At 37.0% G+C, this 21941-nt stretch overlaps 1 protein-coding gene across 2 annotated transcripts in view; it reads left to right on the top strand.

Annotated features, from left to right (window-relative positions):
* SLAIN2 (SLAIN motif family member 2) overlaps positions 1-21941 on the top strand; it is a 163784-nt gene that overhangs the window by 67102 nt on the left and 74741 nt on the right. For both annotated transcript variants that reach the window (XM_037829757.1, XM_037829758.1), the window contains exon 2: positions 4273-4421. In XM_037829757.1, coding sequence (XP_037685685.1) covers positions 4273-4421 — 149 coding nt within the window. The remainder of the gene's footprint in view (positions 1-4272; positions 4422-21941) is intronic.

The following is a 21941-nucleotide window of genomic DNA, read 5'->3' on the forward strand; positions in this document are numbered from 1 at the left end:
GACTAGAAATCTGCATGAGCAGGCAGGCTGGCTTCACACCAGGCTGATGAGAGGTGAGAGACAGTCCAGTCAAAGCTCTGCAAGATCCTACCACTTTTAAGTGGCTTTTTTCTTGATTTAATTATTTCCCTGTTATTGTAGTTCTTGAATTTTTTTTTGTTTTTGAGCATTGGGAAAGACATTTCTGCCAGTTCTTGTGGTTGTTCAAAACTTCTATAGTGGGACAGAGCCCTGAAGCATCTCACTCCGACATCTTGATCAGGGCCAGTAATTTTTATCTTAAACTCTACTTTGTCTGTTATTAAAGTAGGGACTTGTGCTGGTTTGTATATATTGTGCCCCCCAGAAAAAGCCATATTCTTTAATGCAGTCTTGTGGGGGCAGACATATTAGTGTGGCTTAGGTTGGAACCTATTAGTTCAGTATTTCCTTGGAGTGTGGCCATGCCCATTCAGCGTGGGCCTTGATTAGTTTACTAAGGCCTTATATAAGCTCAGGCAGAAGGAGCTCACTGCCATAGCTGAGACAGATGTTTTGAAGATGGCTGTTGGAAGCTGATGCAGACATTTTGGAGAAAGCCATTTTGAAACACAACCTGGGAGCAAGCAGATGCCAGCCATATGCCTTCCCAGCTAATAGGCTTTCCGTATGCCAGTGGCCTTTCTCCAGTGAAGGTACCCTTTGTTGACGGACACTATATGGCCTTCAGACTGTAACTGTGTAACCAAATAACCCCCCTTTATAAAAGTCCATTTCTGGGCTTTGCATTCTGGCAGCATTAGCAAACCAGAACAGGACTCAACTCTTTTTTAGTTACTATGTACATGGCTTATTTTTTTCCATTCTCTTACTTTCAACCTGTTTGTGACTTTGAAGCTAGGTGTTTCTTTTGTTGACAACATATAGTGGGTCTTGCATTTTTATCCAGAATGACCATCTCTGCCTTTCATGTAGCATGTTTAGTCCGTTCACATTTAATGCAATTACTGGTATGGTTGGGTGCATGTCTCCTATTTTGTTGTTTGTTTTCAGTTTGGCTCAATTTGTTTCTGTTCTTTTAACTTTCCTTTAACTGTTTTCTTGGTATGATGAGTGATTTTCAGTCATATCCTGGACAATTTGGGTATTATGCTTTGAGACTTGGGATCCTGTCTTCTTTTTCAGCATGCAGTTAGTCACCCTGTTTAGATGTCATGCATGGTTCCAGCTAGTAATGGATGTTCTGTTCCCCGCTGAGCCTCACTGATACCACCTCAGCAAACATGAAGTGTTGACACATACCACCTCTTTATAGATGGGGTGTGTGTGAACTCAGCCCCCCACCGGGCCCTGCTGATATGTTGGGGGGTAAAGAGGTAGGACAAGGTGCCCTGCTGCCCACTGCCTTTTTCATTGACGCTGGGTGAGGGTGGAGGCCCAGTTCCTGTGACATCTGAATTGAGAATTGAGGGGTGGGGACGAAACAGAGAGCCAACCAGCCCACCCTGAACCACCTAGTTTTACCTTGTTAATGCCTTGACTTATTTTAGCAGGAGTAGGGTTATAAAGTAACATGTTTCAAGTTTTCTTTGGGAAATAAAAACTTAACAAATATCAACTGATTTTAAGTTCCATTAGCCATCAGTAAACTCCAGGTAGTGTGCATCAGAAGTGAGTTCCTCTAAATTAAACCATATGCTATGATTTAGGAAATTCTTAACTGTTAAAGTGGAAAAAAATGATGTTAGTAGGCAACATTCAAGGATTTTGAAGAAATCCTTGTGTTTGTAATGAGCAAAGGAAATGGTATGTATTATGATTGCAAATACATTTATTTGAGATTTTCTTTAAAATTCAAGGTCTTAAACACCTTATTCCTGCTAAAAGAGGATATGATTTTGTGTGCAACCCAGCTCATATGTCCCTTGGCAGATTTAGAAGTACTTTGAAATTTCAACCAAATGGTTCCTGACCAAAGAATAATTTTGTGCCAAAACCCTTCATTTCTGTACTTGGGGAGGTGGGTATGGGGGGAGTAATAAGGACACTGAAATAAGAGGACAAAATGATAGAGTTAGTTGGGTTTCATCCCTCTAAGTAAGGACAAGTTGTTCCATTAACTTCTATCTGCTAATGGAAGGAAAGAGCAGTTGGAGGAGTACATATAGGAATAAGAATATAAACAATAGTTTATAAAGGTAGGGTCAAAAGGACTCGGTGACACATTTTTGGTTCAAGTAGGTAACAAAAAAGATGGAGAACTCCAGAGTTACTCATAAGGTTTTGGGCTTTGTAACTGAATGAATTATATAGTGCCATTGGCAGAAACAGGAAAGATGCCATGGGGGCAGGAGGGATAATGATGTTTTTGTTTGAAGTATTGGTGTTTTGTTCATTTATTTTATAGTAGTTTCTGTATTTTTAAAAATTCAAAGCACCTTACAGCTTTTTAAAAACAGCTTGAGGTAACTTTCCTAGCATAAAATTCACCTGTTTTAATAATTACACAATTCAGTGAATTTAGTGTATTTACAACCATCTCATGCCAAATACAACCATCATCAAATTCTAATTTTAGAACATTTTTATCACCCTAAAAAGAAACTTCACTATCATTCTCACCTCCGGTCCAAGTCAACCACAAATATACTTTGTCTCCCTAAATTTGTCTTTTTGGGACATTTCATATAAATGGAATCATACAAAATGTATTCTTTTGGGTCTGGCTTCTTTCACTGAGCATGATGTTTTTGAGGCTCACCTATATTCTTTGCACTTAAAAATGAGTTTTATAGCCAACAGTAGAAGAGTATAATAAGCACATGTAAATTGCATGGGTAAATTGTGTGAAACAAGTGAATCTAGGGGAAATTTATATATTGAAAGAGTAGCGATAATATAGTTATTTTGTTAATGTTAGTCATCTTTAGACATTTAGCTTGCTAAACATTTGCTAACATAAGGTATCAGTTTATAATAGTTATTGCAATTTTTAAAATAGGAATGCTGATATAGAGTGTTACAGAATATTTTGGTATTAAAGTTGGAAAGAGGATGAACCCATTGTTTTCACTTTCATTTTGAATTGTTAATCAGTTGTTTCAGAAATTCACTTTCTATTTCAATATTTTTGTCCAAATAAATAGGGATTGTGGACTAGAGAATTGGTCATTTATCCTATTAGCCTTGATTATCTTGATCAGAGCTAGACAATGTATGTGAATTATAGACCTAGGTTGTAGACAGGAGAGAAGAAAGAAGGGATGGAAAATGCACATATTGCCATTTAGAAAGTAGTTTGTTTATTCCAATACTGTAGAGATATATTTAAATGTTTACACCAGAACAACACTTCATTTATTTTTCTAATTTGATTAACGTAAAATATGAAACTGTTAACTCCTTGCTTTATTGAAACATTTGAGTGTGTGAACACATGGAAGAATAATTTTACGGATGTCATAATTTCCACTTAAAATGTCTTAATTTGAAAATCACCCTTATTAAAAATCAAATAACCATTCATATTTTTCATTAGGAGTTACACTTGAAATACATTAGAATGAATTAACATCATCTGGATTAATTTGAAGAAAAACTATAAGAAAATTGAAGTACACTCCTCCCCTACTTCTGATCTCTTTTTCCCTTCTGTATACCTTCCCCAAGGGTTTATAAAATACTTTCCCTATCTTCTTTTCCTGAGACTGAAGTAATTTCATAAAATTGATTCATATCAAGTTATTAAGGATTTAAAATATTGCTCTTCACTGACATATTATCATTTGTAAAGAGAGCTGTGGAGAGGACACTGCTTAACTAAAATGAATGGTAGATTTTGTATGCGCTTGTAGTAGGAGGGGTGATGGGAGGTGGAGAGCAAGATATTCATCTTCTCATTCTGCCTCCTAGACTAGCCACATGATAAGGCTATGAATTGGGAGTTAGTTTATTCTGTTTTCAATAGTACTTGACTATTGTAAAAACAGACATTTCCTCATAGTTTAGTAATGAGAATAAATGGGAAAAATAAGACAGATTTTAGGATTGGACAGTTGACCTCATTTTGGTTTATTTAATACTCAAGACTTGGGTTTATATAATGATCCTGTAGTGTCATTTTCTTTCTGTGCATTAAGTAAATGTAGATGATTTTAAACATACTACATACTTTTATCGCCTTCCCCTCCACAGTTTAAATCCATCTGAGAAGATCCCTGTTTTGGAACACTGTGCTTAATAATTAATATTACCCTTTTGTGTTTTTTTGTTTGTTGTTTCTTGTTTTTCTAGGCTGTATTCATCACCAAAGAAAAAACTTACACCAATGCAGAAATCGGTTAGTCCGTTAGTTTGGTGCAGGCAAGTTTTGGATTACCCAAGTCCTGATGTTGAATGTGCTAAAAAGTCTCTTATCCACAAACTTGATCAGACTATGTCAGGTATGTCTATAATTTTACTTGTAAATTCATCTCTTTGCTTTGTTTAATCAAGAAACCAATAAGTGTTGAGCAGGATGTTTTTTAGTAAAGCAATTTCTTGTTTGATAGCATTTTTCAAATCTCATTTTACATGCCACCATGAGTTTTTGCCCTGTGCATGTACTCTGGTTTTACTAGCCACTTAATAGTTTCTTTAAAAATCTCTTACATTTTATTTAACCTCATCCTAAAGAGTAATATCCATCAAGTAAGAGGTTTTACGTGATAGCTTGTTTTCCTAACACAAGCTAAAACAAATGACTATTAAAATAAAACATGTTTGGTATCATCTAAAATCGTCTCACCATCCACACTTCGGGAAAACTCTGGTGTGGTAAGAAAGAGGTTTGAGAACCAGAGATCTCTTTCTCACTCGGGCATTTAATTGCTGCATGACACTGTGTGCATTATTTAACTTCTACGAGCTCAGTTTTCTCATTAAGAATGATGTACCTTCAAAGGTTATTTTAAAGATTCAATAACAATGTATATGAAAAAGGCTAGCACATTTTCTGGCACATATTAGATGCTTAGTAAATGTATTCATTTCCCGTCCTTGTTATGTTTTTCTTGTTTTTTTTGGTCTTTTTTTTAAAAAAACATGGCTTTTTAAGTTTAAATTCTTTTTGTGCTCTCTTATTTAATAGCATTCACCAAACTGACAAAATTGTTTGTGGCTATTTTTGGCATTTAATTTAGCATGTAAGTATGAATAAAAACATAGGAAAGATGTTATTGACCCCTTTCTAGAAATTTTTCTCAATCTCTTAAGAATATTATTGTTTTCTGGAATACTCATCTGATAAAGGATTGATGCATGATTAGTAATCCTGAATAGGTAATTTTTTCTTTTTTTGCTTAGCCAGTTACTTAAAATTGCCTCTTTTGACTTTATTATTGAAATATCTACTCCTTTCAAAATTAGCTGAAAATGGTTAGAGAAGATAAAGGAAACTAGTATACAGTTACATTGGCATACAGTAAAGTGTAATACATGTCTGGTTGGTTGTAAGGTGTAATGGTTATTATATGCAAATAACATGCAATGTGATTACAGAATTTCTGAATCTGAGTCTGCTTTGACACAAAAAGGTTTACTTTTTCTTTGTGTAGAGAAGCTTTTTTGAAGCAATAGCCTTTATATGATTTCAAAAATGTTTTCTGAATATCAACTTATTTTTGAATTATATCCTGGAGCTTAATTTGTTGTATTTATATTCATAAGAGATTATTAAAAATATGTATACAAGCTAATAGGTAATTTGAAATAACTGGAAAATTTCTAACTCGTTTCAATTAGATATTGTTTAGACATTTATTAAGAGTATTTCTACGAACTGTTTTTCAGTACTATGAGTGATCTCACCTAAAAAATAAAATAGGTATAATTTAATTAGAAATTTTCTTAATTCAACAGTGTATGCTGACCTACTACTGCTAGGCATTGTTCTCAGCTCTGAGGATGTAGTAATGAATAAAATAGACCAAAAAAAAAATCCTTCCATCATGAAGATTATATTCAAATAAAAGCAGGCATACGATAAATAATTAAATCATATAGAACAAGGGTCAGCAAACTTTTTTGTGAAGGGCCAGATAGTAAATAATTTAGGCTTTGTGGGCTGTATGGTCTCTGTTGTAGTGACTCAGTTTTGCTCTTACAGCAAGCAAGCAGCCATAGACGATAATAAATGAATAGGCATGACTGTATTCCAATACAACTTTCTTTACAAAACAGGTAAAGAACTGTTTAAAAATATTGACGTAAAGATAAATAAATAGATTAATGTAACAGAATTGAAAGTTCAAAAACAGACTCACAGATCAATGTCCAGCTGATTTTTGACAAAAGTGCTAATTACTACATGCAGTGGGGAAAGAATAGTCTCTTCAATAAATGGTGTTGGGAAACCTGGACGTCCACATGCACAAGAATCAAGTTAGACCTCTGCCTCACACCATATATAAAAACACCATATATAAAAATAACATAGGGGAGAATCTTCATGACCTGAGATTCAGCAATGGACTCTTGGATATGATGCCAAAAGCACAAGCAACAAAAGAAACAATAAATAAATTTTGTTTAATCCCAATTAAAAACATTTTTGCATCAATAGAAATTATCAAGAAAATGAAAAGACAACCTACAGAGTGGGAGAAAATAGCTGAAAGCCATATATTGATAATGCTTAATATCCATAATATGTAAAAATTTTACAGAGCAACGACTAAAAGAAAGAAAACCCAATTAAAAAATGGGCAAAGGACTTGAATAGACATTTGTCCAAAGAAGATATACAAATGGCCAATAAACACATGAAAAGATGTTCAACTCATCAGGCGTTAGGGAAATGCAAATCAAAACCTCGGTGAGATACCAGTTCACAACCACAAGGGTGGCTATTACTAAAACAAAACAAAACCCAGAAAGTAACAAGTGTAGGAGAGGATGCAGAGAAATTGGAATGCTAGTGCCTTGTTGGTGGGAAAGTAAAATGGTGCAGCCAGTGTGGAAAGCAATATGGCGGTTCCTCAAAAAGTTAAATATAGAATTCTACTTCCAGGTATATACTCAAAGAGAGTGAAAATGTAGTCTCAGATAAGTCCTTGTACACCAGTGTTCATAGCAGCACTATTCACAATGGCCAAAAGGTGAAAACAACCCAAGTGTCCATCAACAGAGGAATGGTTGAATAAAATGTGCTATATACACAAAATGGAATATTATTTGGCCATAAGACAGAATGAAATTATGACACATGCTGTAACTGAAAACATTATGCTTAGTGAAATAAGCAAAGCACATAAGGACAAAAAGTGTATGATACCACTTTTAACGGATAACTAGAAATAGCAAATTGCAGAGATAGCAGATTAGAGGTTATGAGGGGGAGGAGATGGTGAGTGGGGGAAGGGGGAATGTTTGTAAAAATAAAAAAAAATAAAAATAGGTTGTGGGATGGATTTGACCTTGGGCCATATTTTGCCAATCCTTGTTTATTACCTCCTAAGGAATAGGAACTATTAGCAATTGGTAACTAGCAGCTTGACTTGAGGGGAAAAAAATCAAAGCTCTTGTACTTCAAAAGCAGCAATTTTGAATGTATGAACATGTAATTTGTGACAAGAACTACTTAAAGGTAGAGGGACGGAGGGGTACAGGAACATAGTTTGTGTATACTATTGAAGTTAAGTTGGTATCAAAGCAAATGAAATTTTATAGATTTAGGATGTTAAATTTAAGCCCCATGTTAACTACAAAGAAAATATCAGAGAATATGCAAGCTCATACAGACAGAAGTTAAAGTACAGGTTGCAGGGGCTGGGGGCAAGGAGAATGTGGAATTAATGCATAATGGGTATAGGGTTTCTGTTTGGGGAGATGGGTACTACAATATCATGACTATGATTAATCCCACTGAATGTTCTGCTTGGGAATGGTTGAGATGGGAAAATTTATGTTGTATATATGTTCCCACAGGTGAAGAAAAAAAAAAAAAAAGAAAGAAAGAAAGAGAAACTAAAGAGATAATGACAATTAAATGGAATACATGATCCTGGATAGGATCTAGCAAGGGAGGAAAAAAGGCTTAAAGGGACAGTTTGGGGGCATATGAAAAAATTTAAGTATAGAATATAAGCTTTGTATCAATGTTAAATTTCTTGATCTTGGTAACTGTATTTAAGATGGTTACATAAGTGAATATCTTTGTTCTTGGGAAATGTACATGGCCAGTATTAAGTGTTCAGGGTGTATGATGTCTTCATTCTATTCTCAAGTATTCAGAAAATAGATTGATGGATAGATAAACAGATGGACAGAGAGAAAGGAGGGGAGGGAGGAAGGAAAGAAGAAAGAAAAGGAAGGAGCAAGCAAATATGGCAAAATATTAAAACTGGTAGATCTAGTGATGGGGTCAGCGTAGGAATATGTTGGAGTTCTGTGTATGGGATTTGTATTATTTTTGTAGCTGTCCTGTTACAAGTTGCAAAATAAGTTAGCAAAATAAGTTATTAAAAAATAGCATTTTTGTTTCAGTGGCTTCTGCTTTATTATAACAAGGTTATTAAAGATTAGGTGTATCACAGACACCATTACTCTTTTTTTTTTTAATCTTCCTTTTATTGAGATATATTCACATACCACACAGTCATACAAAACAAATCGCACTTTCGATTGTTCACAGTACCATTACATAGTTGTACATTCATCACCTAAATCAATCCCTGACACCTTCATTAGCACACACACAAAAATAAAAAGAATAATAATTAAAGTGAAAAAGGGCAATTGAAGTAAAAAAGAACACTGGGTACCTTTGTCTGTTTGTTTGTTTCCTTCCCCTATTTTTCTACTCATCCATCCATAAACTAGACAAAGTGGAGTGTGGTTCTTATGGCTTTCCCAATCCCATTGTCACCCCTCACAAGCTACATTTTTATACAATTGTCTTCGAGATTCATGGGTTCTGGGTTGTAGTTTGATAGTTTCAGTTATCCACCACCAGCTACCCCAATTCTTTAGAACCTAAAAAGGGTTGTCTAAAGTGTGTGTAAGAGTGCCCACCAGACTGACCTCTTGGCTCCTTTTGGAATCTCTCTGCCACTGAAGCTTATTTCATTTCCTTTCACATCCCCATTTTGGTCAAGAAGATGTTCTCCGTCCCACGATGCCAGGTCTGCATTCCTCCCTGGGAGTCATATTCCACGTTGCCAGGGAGATTCACTCCCCTGGCTGTCTGATCCCACGTAGTGGGGAGGGCAGTGATTTCACCTTTCAAATTGGCTTAGCTAGAGAGAGAGGGCCACATCTGAGCAACAAAGAGGCATTCGGGAGGAGGCTCTTAGGCACAATTATAGGGAGGCCTAACCTCTCCTTTGCAGCAACCGTCTTCCCAAGGGTAAAACCTATGGTAGAGGGCTCAACCCATCAAACCACCAGTCCCCTATGTCTGTGGTCATGTTAGCAACCATCGAGGTGGGGTAGGCCAATACCCCTGCATTCTCCACAGGCTCCTCAAGGGGGCTCTACATATTTTTTCCTTGTTTTTTTTTTTTTTAACCCTTTTTTTTTTTAATCAACTGTATGAAAAAAGAAAAAAGAAAAAAAAAAAAACATACAATAAAAGAACATTTCAAAGAGACCATAACAAGGGGGTAAGAAAAAGACAACTAACCTAAGATAACTGCTTTACTTCCAACATGTTCCTACTTTACCCTAAGAAAGTTACCTAATATAGCAACATTTCTGTGAACTTGTGCCTACTATATCCATCAGAAATTAACAGACCATAGTCATTCCTGGGCATCCCCAGAACGTTAAATAGCTTATCTGTTCTTGGATTATTGTTCCCCCTTCCTTAATTGCTCTCTATTGCTAGTTCCCCTACATTCTACATTATAAACCATTCGTTTTATATTTTTCAAAGTTCACATTAGTGGTAGCATATAATATTTCTCTTTTTGTGCCTGGCTTATTTCGCTCAGCATTGTGTCTTCAAGGTTCATCCATGTTGTCATATGTTTCACGAGATCGTTCCTTCTTACTGCCGTATACTATTCCATCGTGTGTATATACCACATTTTATTTATCCACTCTTCTGTTGAAGGACATTTGGGTTGTTTCCATCTCTTGGCAATTGTGAATAATGCTGCTGTGAACATCGGCGTGCAGATATCTGTTCGTGTCACTGCTTTCCGATCTTCCGGGTTTATACCGAGAAGTACAATCGCTGGATCGAATGGTAACTCTATATCTAGTTTTCTAAGGAACTGCCAGACTGACTTCCAGAGTGGCTGAACCATTATACAGTCCCACCAACAGTGAATAAGAGTTCCAATTTCTCCACATCCTCTCCAGCATTTGTAGTTTCTTGTTTGTTTAATGGCAGCCATTCTAATCGGTGTTAGATGGTATCTCATTGTGGTCTTAATTTGCATCTCTCTAATAGTTAGTGAAGCTAAACATTTTTTCATGTGTTTCTTGGCCGTTTGTATTTCCTCTTTAGAAAACTGTCTTTTCATATCTTTTGCCCATTCTATAATTCGGCTGTCTGTACTATTGTCATTGAGTTGTAGGATTTCTTTATATATGCAAGATATCAGTCTTTTGTCAGATACATGGTTTCCAAAAATTTTTTCCCATTGAGTTGGCTGCCTCTTTACCTTTTTGAGAAATTCCTTTGAGGTGCAGAAACTTCTAAGCTTGAGGAGTTCCCATTTATCTATTTTCTCTTTTGTTGCTTGTGCTTTGGGTGTAAAGTCCAGGAAGTGGCCGCCTAATACAAGGTCTTGAAGATGTTTTCCTACATTATCTTCTAGGAGTTCTATGGTACTTTCTTTTATATTGAGATCTTTCATCCATTTTGAGTTAATTTTTGTGTAGGGGGTGAGGTAGGGGTCCTCTTTCATTCTTCTGGATATGGATATCCAACTCTCCCAGCCCCATTTGTTGAAAAGACCATTATGACTCAGTTCAGTGACTTTGGGGGCCTTATCAAAGATCAGTCGGCCATAGAACTGAGGGTCTGTCTCTGAATTCTCAATTCGATTCCATTGATCTATATGTCTATCTTTGTGCCAGTACCATGCTGTTTTGACAACTGTGGCTTTATAATAAGTTTCAAAGTCAGGGAGTGTAAGTCCTCCCACTTCGTTTTTCTTTTTTAGAGTGTCTTTAGCAATTCGAGGCATCTTCCCTTTCCAAATAAATTTGATAACTAGCTTTTCCAAGTCTGCAAAGTAGGTTGTTGGAATTTTGATTGGGATTGCATTGAATCTGTAGATGAGTTTGGGTAGAATTGACATCTTAATGACATTTAGCCTTCCTGTCTATGAACATGGAATATTTTTCCATCTTTTAAGGTCCCCTTCTTTTTCTTATACTAGAGTTATGTAGTTTTCTTTGTATAGGTCTTTTACATCTTTGGTTAAGTTTATTCCTAGGTACTTGATTTTTTTTAGTTTCTATTGAAAATGGTATCTTTTCCTTGAGTGTCTCTTCAGTTTGTTCATTTCTAGCATATAGAAACATTACTGACTTATGTGCATTAATCTTGTATCCCGCTACTTTGCTAAATTTGTTTATTAGCTCTAGTAGCTGTATCGTCGATTTCTCAGGGTTTTCCAGATATAAGATCATATCATCTGCAAACAATGACAGTTTTACTTCTTTTCCAATGTGGATGCCTTTTATTTCTTTGTCTTGCCGGATTGCCCTGGCTAGCACTTCCAGCACAATGTTGAACAACAGTGGTGACAGCGGGCATCCTTGTCTCGTTCCTGATCTTAGAGGGAAGGCTTTCAGTCTCTCACCATTGAGTACTATGCTGGCTGTGGGTTTTTCATATATGCTCTTTATCATATTGAGGAGGTTTCCTTCAATTCCTACCTTTTGAAGTGTTTTTATCAAAAACAGATGTTGTATTTTGTCAAATGCTTTTTCAGCATCTATTGATATGATCATTTGATTTTTCCCTTTTGGCTTGTTAATGTGTTGTAATACATTGATTGATTTTCTTATGTTGAACCATCCTTGCATGCCTGGAATAAACCCCACTTGGTCATGGTGTATGATTTTTTTAATGTGTCTTTGGATTCGATTTGCAAGTATTTTGTTGAGGATTTTTGCATCTATATTCATTAGGAAGACTGGCCGGTAGTTTTCCTTTTATGTAGCATCTTTGTCTGGTTTTGGTATTAGATTGATGTTAGCTTCATAAAGTGAGTTAGGTAGTGTTCCATTTTCTTCAGTGTTTTGAAAGAGTTTGAGTAAGATTGGTGTCAGTTCTTTTTGGAAGGTTTGGTAGAATTCCCCTGTGAAGCCATCTGGCCCTGGGCATTTATTTGTGGGAAGATTTTTGATGACTGATTGGATCTCTTTGCTTGTGATGGGTTGATTGAGGTCTTCTATTTCTTCTCTGGTCAGTCTAGGTTGTTCATATGTTTCCAGGAAATTGTCCATTTCCTGTACATTATCCAGTTTGTTGCCATACAGTTGTTCATAGTATCCTCTTATAATTTTTTTAGTTTCTTCAGGATCTGCAGTTATGTCACCTTTTTCATTCATTATTTTGTTTATATGGGTCTTCTCTCTTTTTGATTTTGTCAGTCTAGCTAGGGGCTTGCCAATGTTGTTGATCTTCTCAAAGAACCAACTTTTGGTGATATTTATCCTCTCTATTTTTTTTTGTCCTCTATGTCATTTATTTCTGCTTTAATCCTTGTTATTTCTTAACTTATACTTGGTTTAGGATTGGTTTGCTGTTCATTTTCAAGCTTCTTCAGTTGATCCATTAATTCTTTGATTTTGGCTCTTTCTTTCTTATAAATTTCCCCCTCAGTACTGCTTTTGCTGCATCCCATAGGTTTTGGTATGTTGTGTTCTCATGTTCATTCGTCTCTATATATTTAGCAATTTCTCTTGCTATTTCTTCTTTAACCCACTGATTGTTTAGGAACGTGTTGTTTAACTTCCAGGTATTTGTGAATTTTCTAAGTCTCTGATGGTTATTGACTTCTAATTGTATTCCATTGTGGTCAGAGAATGTGCTTTGAATAATTTCAATCTTTTTAAATTTATTGAGGCTTGTTTTATGTCCCAGCATATGATCTATTCTGGAGAAAGTTCCGTGAGCACGAGAAAAGTATGTGTATTCTTGTGATTTGCGATGTAATGTTCTGTATATGTCTGTTAAATCTAATTCATTTATCAGATTGTTTAGGTTTTCAATTTCCTTATTGGTCTTCTGTCTGGTTGATCTATCTATAGGAGAGAGTGATGTGTTGAAGTCTCCCTCAATTATTTTGGAAACTTCAGTTGCTTCCTTTAGTTTTGCCAGTGTTTCTCTCATGTATTTTGTGGCACCTTGATTGGGTGCATAGACATTTACGATTGTTATTTCTTCTTGTTGAATTGTCCCTTTTATTGGTATGTAGTGGCCTTCTTTGTCTCTCAAAACATCCCTGCATTTAAAGTCTGTTTCATCTGAGATTAATATTGCTACACCTGCTTTCTTTTGGTTGTAGCTTGCATGAAATATTTTTTTCCATCCTTTCACTTTCAATTTCTTTGTGTCCCTGTGTCTAACATGAGTCTCTTGTATGCAACATATTGATGGTTCACTTTTTTTGATCCATTCTGCGAATCTTTATCTTTTAATTGGGGAGTTTAATCCATTTACATTCAACGTTATAACTGTGAAGGCATTTCTTGAATCAGCCATCTTATCCTTTGTTTTATGTTTGTCATATATATTTTTCCCCTCTCTCTATTAATATCTTTTATTGTACCCATACCGAATCTCTTTAGTACTGAACCTTTCTCCAAGTGTCTCTGTCCTTCGTTTCTCTGTCTGTAGGGCTCTCTTTAGTAACTCCAGTAGGGCAGGTCTCTCGTTAGCAAATTCTCTCAGCATTTATTTGTCTGTGAAAAATTTAAGCTCTCCCTCAAATTTGAAGGAGAGCTTTGCTGGATAAAGTATTCTTGGTTGGAAATTTTTCTCACTCAGAATTTTAAATATATCGTGCCACTGCCTTCTTGCCTCCATGGTGGCTGCTGAGTAGTCACTACTTAGTCTTATGCTGTTTCCTTTGTAGGTGGTGAATTGCTTTTCTCTTGCTGCTTTCAGAACTTGCTCCTTCTCTTCCGTGTTTGACAGTGTGGTCAGAATATGTCTCGGAGAGGGTTTATTTGGATTTATTCTATTTGGAGTTCACTGAGCATTTATGATTTGCTTATTTATGTTGTTTAGAAGATTTGGGAAGTTTTCCCCAACAATTTCTTTGAATACTCTTCCTAGACCTTTACCCTTTTCTTCCCCTTCTGGAACACCAATGAGTCTTATATTCGGACGTTTTATATTATCTATCATATCCCTGAGGTCCGTTTCGATTTTTTCAATTTTTTCTCCATTGTTTCTTTTATGCTTTCATTTTCCATTGTGTCATCTTCCAGGTCACTGATTCGTTGTTCAGCTTCCTCTAGTCTTGTACTATGAGTGTCCAGAATCTTTTTAATTTGGTCAACAGTTTCTTTAATTTCCATAAGATCATCTATTTTTTTATTTAGTCTTGCAATGTCTTCTTTATGCTCTTCTGGGGTCTTCTTGATATCCTTTGTATCCCGTAGTATGGTCTCATTGTTCATCTTTAGTTCTTTGAGTAGCTGCTCTAGCTGCTGTGTCTCTTCTGATCTTTTGATTGGGTTCTTGGGCTTGGGTTATCCATATCGTCTGGTTTTTTCATATGCTTTATAATTTTCTGTTGTTTTTGGCCTCTTGGAATTTGCTGAACTTGATAGGATTCTTTTAGGGTTTGTAGACCAATTGAAGTCTTTATCTCTAATTTATCAGGTCTACAGCTTCGTGGAGTACACTTTCTCTAACTAACCAGCAGGTGGTGTCCACGAGCCACCTGTTCTCCACAAGCCAGTTCTCCCCTGCTTTGCCTTTGTGGTGAGTGGGGAAGTGAGTCTTGTGGGGTCCAATTGGTATATCAAGCTTGCGTGTGTAGTTGGTGTTGCCCGCCCTGTATATGGGGCGTGTTTCTGGGCAGTCGGTCGGGGAGGGGGGTTGGCTCTAACAATCAAATCTCCCTGGTGATCCTGCAGTTTTAAAGCTGCTGCAATAGTCTAATCCTTCAGTTCAGTCCTGCCACAGTTTGTCTCTGCCACTGACCCACAAGTCCTTGGTATTGGCGTATGGCTCCTGAGACTTGCGAGTGGGTCCCTCTTCCAGGCCGTGCACCCCCTGGTCCTCTGTTGAGGGATGACTGTGCTATGTCACAGGTGAGTGCCGTCCCCCCAGGGCGGTTCTGGGCTGCTGGGCTATGTAGGGAGGCTCCCAGTCTGCTGAAATGATGGCTGTATGGGGCTTTGTTAATTCACACTGCTCCACCTTCCCAACTCTGGGACAATCAACTGAGGTTGCAGGGAAGGCTAGTGTCCACGCCCAATTTTGTGGTGTGTGCCTGTTATTTGAAGCACTTCTGTCACACTGGATTGTCTGGGGCAGCTCTGGGCTATGGGGCTGGCAATGGGCAGGTGTCTTTCCTGTCCACCAGGATGATGGCTATGAGCGGACACTCCCCTTTTCTTGGGAAGTTGTGGTGTTTAGTGAATTTTCTCAGCCACTGGATTATTGCCTTTTGTCTCAGAGCTCTCTTAGTTCTGCTCTTGTCTTGACCTGCCCAAATTGCAAGTCTTTGAAGCTTTCTGTATTGGGCTTCTTAGAGTAATTGTTTTAGGAAAAGAAAAAAGGATTTAAAAAAAAAAAAAAAAAAGGGCCCTCCTCACAGATCTAGTGGGTTACTGAAATGCTAAGAGACAAAGCAATTAGGGCCATTAAGGAAAGGTCCACAGGGCAGAGAGATCAGCTTTTCTTTGGGATTTGTATCTGAGCCTCAGGGCCTGAGCTCTGCCCTTCCCCTTTCTATGTTCAGCAGAACTCCAGAAGTCCTCCGCTTTTATTTTGGAGTTTTTCATGCCGTTTTTTTCTATGCCTGTCTCCTCTCTGCTGGGCTGGCTGCTCTCAGATTCTCTGGTGTCTGGTCTCAGTCTGTCTGTGGTTGGAGTTTGGATCAGTTGAATGAGTTTCCGATAAGGGCTGCCACTGCAGTTCTCCGTTCTCCTTCCCGGAGCTGACAGCCCCTCCTCCCACGGGACTGAGCCTGGCAGGGAGGGGTACAGGTCTCCTGGCCACAGAAACTTACAGATTTCGCTGATCTTAGCATTTCCACGTTTTCATGAGTGTTGTATGAAGTATGCCCAAAGTCAGATTGCTCTGGTGTCCAGTCCACGCAGTTCCTGGCTTTCTACCTACTTTCCTGGAGGAGTAACTAAAACATACAGCTCACCAGTCCGCCATCTTGCCCCGCCTCCCATCAAGACCATTACTCTTGAACCAAAACTACATGTAATCAATTGCTGGATCTGTTAAGTTATGTTATATTTTATAGCTATATACTTAGAGCTGTAGTTGTAGCTATGACTATAAATATAATGTATATTTTGAATGTATACATTAAACATTTTTAAAGGAAAAATAACTTGGCTATTACAAATTTGAGCCTTGTAGCTCTAAACTTAATCTGTTCCGAAGGTGGAAAGAGTTTGATCTTATAATGCAATTTTTGATAATGTAAAACTTCCTGGGAACCCAGGTATTGTAGTCTAGCGCAACATTTTGTACTTCTTTACACTCAGCCTTTCTGCAGCTCACTATGACTTGTTCCTAAATTGTTTTTTAAGATACTGCATTCTCTTTATTATCCACCCCTACCCTCTCTGTTATTTTCTTTTCAGTCTTCTTTGAAGGGTCCTCCTTCTCAGGCTGTCTTTTATGTTTACATTAGCCAAGTCTCTCTTTTGCTCTATACCCTGGTTTTGGTGATTTCATCCATTTGTATAGCTTCCAGAATCACTTCTCTTCAGATTAGTCTCACTTATTAGTGCATGCATTTAATTAATATTCATTGATAGCCTTCCATGTATCAGACTCTGAGAAAGGGGTTGAGGATATGTGATGAGAAAAACAAACACTACCTGCAGTTGTGGAGTTTATCATCTATTAGGGGAAACGTAATAATAAAAAAATAATCCCTATAACTGGTGATATATAATAAAGGAATGGTATACAATGCTTTGAGTTTTGAGTAATAGGAATTTTCCTTCAGGAAGTGATATTTGACCTGAGTCCTAAAGATTCAGAAAAATTTAAGTAAGCAAAGCGGGGGAGGAGAAAGAGGGAATTGGACATTTGAGGTAGGTAAGAAGAACATGTACAAAGTCTACATGGTGGAAGGGAGCATTATATACATGAGGAACTGAAACAAGCCAGGGTATCAAAGTGAAAAGAATAAGGAAAGAAGAGATGTGAAATAGGCCAGAAAGATGTTGGAGCTAGCCTCTGCAAGAACTTACAGGCTGTGTTAAAGATTTTTTTTTTTTTAATTCAGTTTTATTGAAATATATTCATAAACCATAGTCATCCATGGTATACAATCAACTGTTCACAGTATGATGATATAGTTATGCGTTCATCACCACAATCTATTTCTGAACATTTTCCTTACATCAGAAAGAATCAGAATAAGAATAAAAAATAAAAGTGAAAAGAGAATACCCAAACCATCCCCCATCCCACCCTATTTGTCATTTAGTTTTTACTCCCATTTTTCTACTGATTTTTTTTCAATTTTTTAACTTTGTTTATCAAAAAATTAAAAACAAACAGGCAAACAACAACCAAAAAAAAACCCCACAACATTTCAAACAAAGCAATGGATTAAGGAAAACAAATAACCTAAAATAACTACTTTGCTTCCAATATGTTCCTACCATACCCCAAGAAAATTAATAAACCATGTCCAAACAGAGGAGTAAGAAAAACAAATAATCTAAAATAACTACATTGCTTCCAACATGTTCCTACCATACCCCAAGAAAATTAACAACCCCTAAGAAAACAAAGGAATAAGAGAAAAAAAAAACCTGAAATAACTCTGTTGCTTCCAACATGATCTTACTATATCCGAGAAAGTTTACAAACCATAATCATTCCTGAGCATTCCCATAACATTGAGATTACCCTCCATAGTTTATCTGTTCTTATTAGATTATCATTCCCCCTCCACTAATTGGTATCTCTAGGTCCCCTACATTCTACAGTATAAAACATTGTACATTTTTCACAGAATTCACATTAGTGGTAACATACAATATCTCTCTTTTTGTGCCTGGCTTATTTTGCTCAGCATTATGTCTTTTTTTTTTTTTTTTAATCTTCATTTTATTGAGATATATTCATATACCACGCAGTCATACAAAACAAATCGTACTTTCGATTGTTCACAGTACCATTACATAGTTGTACATTCATCACCCAAATCAGTCCCTGACACCTTCATTAGCACACACACAAGAATAACAAGAATAATAATTAGAGTGAAAAAGAGCAATTGAAGTAAAAAAGAACACTGGCTACCTTTGTCTGTTTGTTTCCTTCCCCTATTTTTCTACTCATCCATCCATAAACTAGACAAAGTGGAGTGTGGTCCTTATGGCTTTCCCAATCCCCTTGTCACCCCTCATAAGCTACATTTTTATACAACTGTCTTCGAGATTCATGAGTTCTGGGTTGTAGTTTGATAGTTTCAGGTATCCACCACCAGCTACCCCAATTCTTTAGAACCTAAAAAGGGTTGTCTAAAGTGTGCATAAGAGTGCCCACCAGAGTGACCTCTCGGCTCCTTTTGGATTCTCTCTGCCACTGAAGCTTATTTTATTTCCTTTCACATCCCCCTTTTGGTCAAGAAGATGTTCTCCGTCCCACGATGCCAGGTCTACATTCCTCTCCGGGAGTCATATTCCACGTTGCCAGGGAGATTCAGTCCCCTGGGTGTCTGATCCCACGTAGTGGGGAGGGCAGTGATTTCACCTTTCAAGTTGGCTTAGCTAGAGAGACAGGGCCACATCTGAGCAACAAAGAGGCATTCAGGAGGAGGCTCTTAGGCACAACCATAGGGAGGCCTAGCCTCTCCTTTGCAGCAACCGTCTTCCCAAGGGTAAAACCTGTGGTACAGGGCTCAACCCATCAAACCACCAGTCCCCTATGTCTGTGGTCATGTTAGCAACCATGGAGGTGGGGTAGGCGAATACCCCTGCATTGTCCACAGGCTTCTCAAGGGGACACTACATCTTTTTTTTTCCCTTGTTTTTTTTTTTTTTTTTTTTTTTTTTAACTTTCCCTTCTTTTTTAAATCAACTGTATGAAAAAAAAGTTAAAAAGAAAACAAACATACAATAAAAGAACATTTTAAAGAGACCATAACAAGGGAGTAAGAAAAAGACAACTAACCTAAGATAACTGCTTAACTTCCAACATGTTCCTACTTTACCCCAAGAAGGTTACCTAATATAACAATATTTCTGTGAACTTGCTCCTACTATATCCATCAGAAATTAACAGACCATAGTCATTCCTGGGCTTCCCCAGAACGTTAAATAGCTTATCTGTTCTTCTTGGATTATTGTTCCCCCTTCCTTAATTGCTCTCTATTGCTAGTTCCCCTACATTCTACATTATAAGCCATATGTTTTACATTTTTCAAAGTTCACATTAGTGGTAGCACATAATATTTCTCTTTTTGTGCCTGGCTTATTTCGCTTAGCATTATGTCCTCAAGGTTCATCCATGTTGTCATATGTTTCACGAGATCGTTCCTTCTTACTGCCGCGTAGTATTCCATCGTGTGTATATACCACATTTTATTTATCCACTCATCTGTTGAAGGACATTTGGGTTGTTTCCATCTTTTGGCAATTGTGAATAATGCTCCTATGAACATTGGCGTGCAGATATCTGTTCGTGTCACTGCTTTCCGATCTTCCGGGTATATACCGAGAAGTGCAATCGCTGGGTCGAATGGTAACTCTATATCTCGTTTTCTAAGGAACTGCCAGACTGACTTCCAGAGTGGCTGAACCATTATACAGTCCCACCAACAGTGAATAAGAGTTCCAATTTCTCCACATCCCCTCCAGCATTTGTAGTTTCCTGTTTGTTTAATGGCAGCCATTCTAACCGGTGTTAGATGGTATCCCATTGTGGTCTTAATTTATATCTCTCTAATAGCTAGTGAAGCTGAACATTTTTTCATGTGTTTCTTGGCCATTTGTATTTCCTCTTCAGAGAACTGTCTTTTCATATCTTTTGCCCATTTTATAATTGGGCCGACTGTACTATTGTCATTGAGTTGTAGAATTTCTTTATATATGCAACATATCAGTCTTTTGTCAGATACATGGTTTCCAAAAATTTTTTCCCATTGAGTTGGCTGCCTCTTTACCTTTTTGAGAAATTCCTTTGAGGTGCAGAAACTTCTAAGCTTGAGGAGTTCCTATTTATCTATTTTCTCTTTTGTTGCTTGTGCTTTGGGTGTAAAGTCTAGGAAGTGGCCGCCTAATACAAGGTCTTGAAGATGTTTTCCTACATTATCTTCTAGGAGTTTTATGGCACTTTCTTTTATATTGAGATCTTTGGTCCATTTTGAGTTAATTTTTGTGTAGGGGGTGAGGTAGGGGTCCTCTTTCATTCTTTTGGATATGGATATCCAACTTTCCCAGCCCCATTTGTTGAAAAGTCCATTATGACCCAGTTCAGTGACTTTGGGGGCCTTATCAAAGATCAGTCGGCCATAGATCTGAGGGTCTGTCTCCGAATTCTCAATTCGATTCCATTGATCTATATGTCTATCTTTGTGCCAGTACCATGCTGTTTTGACAACTGTGGCTTTATAATAAGCTTCAAAGTCAGGGAGTGTAAGTCCTCCCACTTCGTTTTTCTTTTTTAGAGTGTCTTTAGCAATTCGAGGCATCTTCCCTTTCCAAATAAATTTGATAACTAGCTTTTCCAAGTCTGCAAAGTAGGTTGTTGGAATTTTGATTGGGATTGCATTGAATCTGTAGATGAGTTTGGGTAGAATTGACATCTTAATGACATTTAGCCTTCCTATCCATGAACATGGAATATTTTTCTATCTTTTAAGGTCCCCTTCTATTTCTTTTAGTAGAGTTATGTAGTTTTCTTTGTATAGGTCTTTTACATCTTTGGTTAAGTTTATTCCTAGGTACTTGATTTTTTTAGTTGCTATTGAAAATGGTATCTTTTTCTTGAGTGTCTCTTCAGTTTGTTCATTTCTAGCATATAGAAACATTATTGACTTATGTGCATTAACCTTGTATCCCGCTACTTTGCTAAATTTGTTTATTAGCTCTAGTAGCTGTACCATTGATTTCTCAGGGTTTTCTAGATATAAGATCATCTCATCTGCAAAGAATGACAGTTTTACTTCTTCTTTTCCAATGTGGATGCCTTTTATTTCTTTGTCTTGCCGGATTGCCCTGGCTAGCACTTCCAGCACAATGTTGAATAACAGTGGTGATAGCGGGCATCCTTGTCTTGTTCCTGATGTTAGAGGGAAGGCTTTCAGTCTCTCACCATTGAGTACTATGCTGGCTGTGGGTTTTTCATATATGCTCTTTATCATGTTAAGGAAGTTTCCTTCAATTCCTACCTTTTGAAGTGTTTTTATCAAAAAGGGATGTTGGATTTTGTCAAATGCTTTTTCAGCATCTATTGAGATGATCAATTGATTTTTCCCTTTTGACTTGTTAATGTGTTGTAGTACATTGATTGATTTTCTTATGTTGAACCATCCTTGCATGCCTGGAATAAACCCCACTTGGTCATGGTGTATGATTTTTTTAATGTGTCTTTGGATTCGATTTGCAAGTATTTTGTTGAGGATTTTTGCATCTATATTCATTAGGGAGATTGGCCGGTAGTTTTCCTTTTTTGTATCATCTTTGCCTGGTTTTGGTTTTAGATTGATGTTAGCTTCATAAAATGAGTTAGGTAGTGTTCCATTTTCTTCAGTGTTTTGAAAGAGTTTGAGTAAGATTGGTGTCAGTTCTTTCTG

This window comes from Choloepus didactylus, chromosome 3 (assembly GCF_015220235.1).
Source record: "Choloepus didactylus isolate mChoDid1 chromosome 3, mChoDid1.pri, whole genome shotgun sequence".
NCBI classification, from domain to species: domain Eukaryota; kingdom Metazoa; phylum Chordata; class Mammalia; order Pilosa; family Megalonychidae; genus Choloepus; species Choloepus didactylus.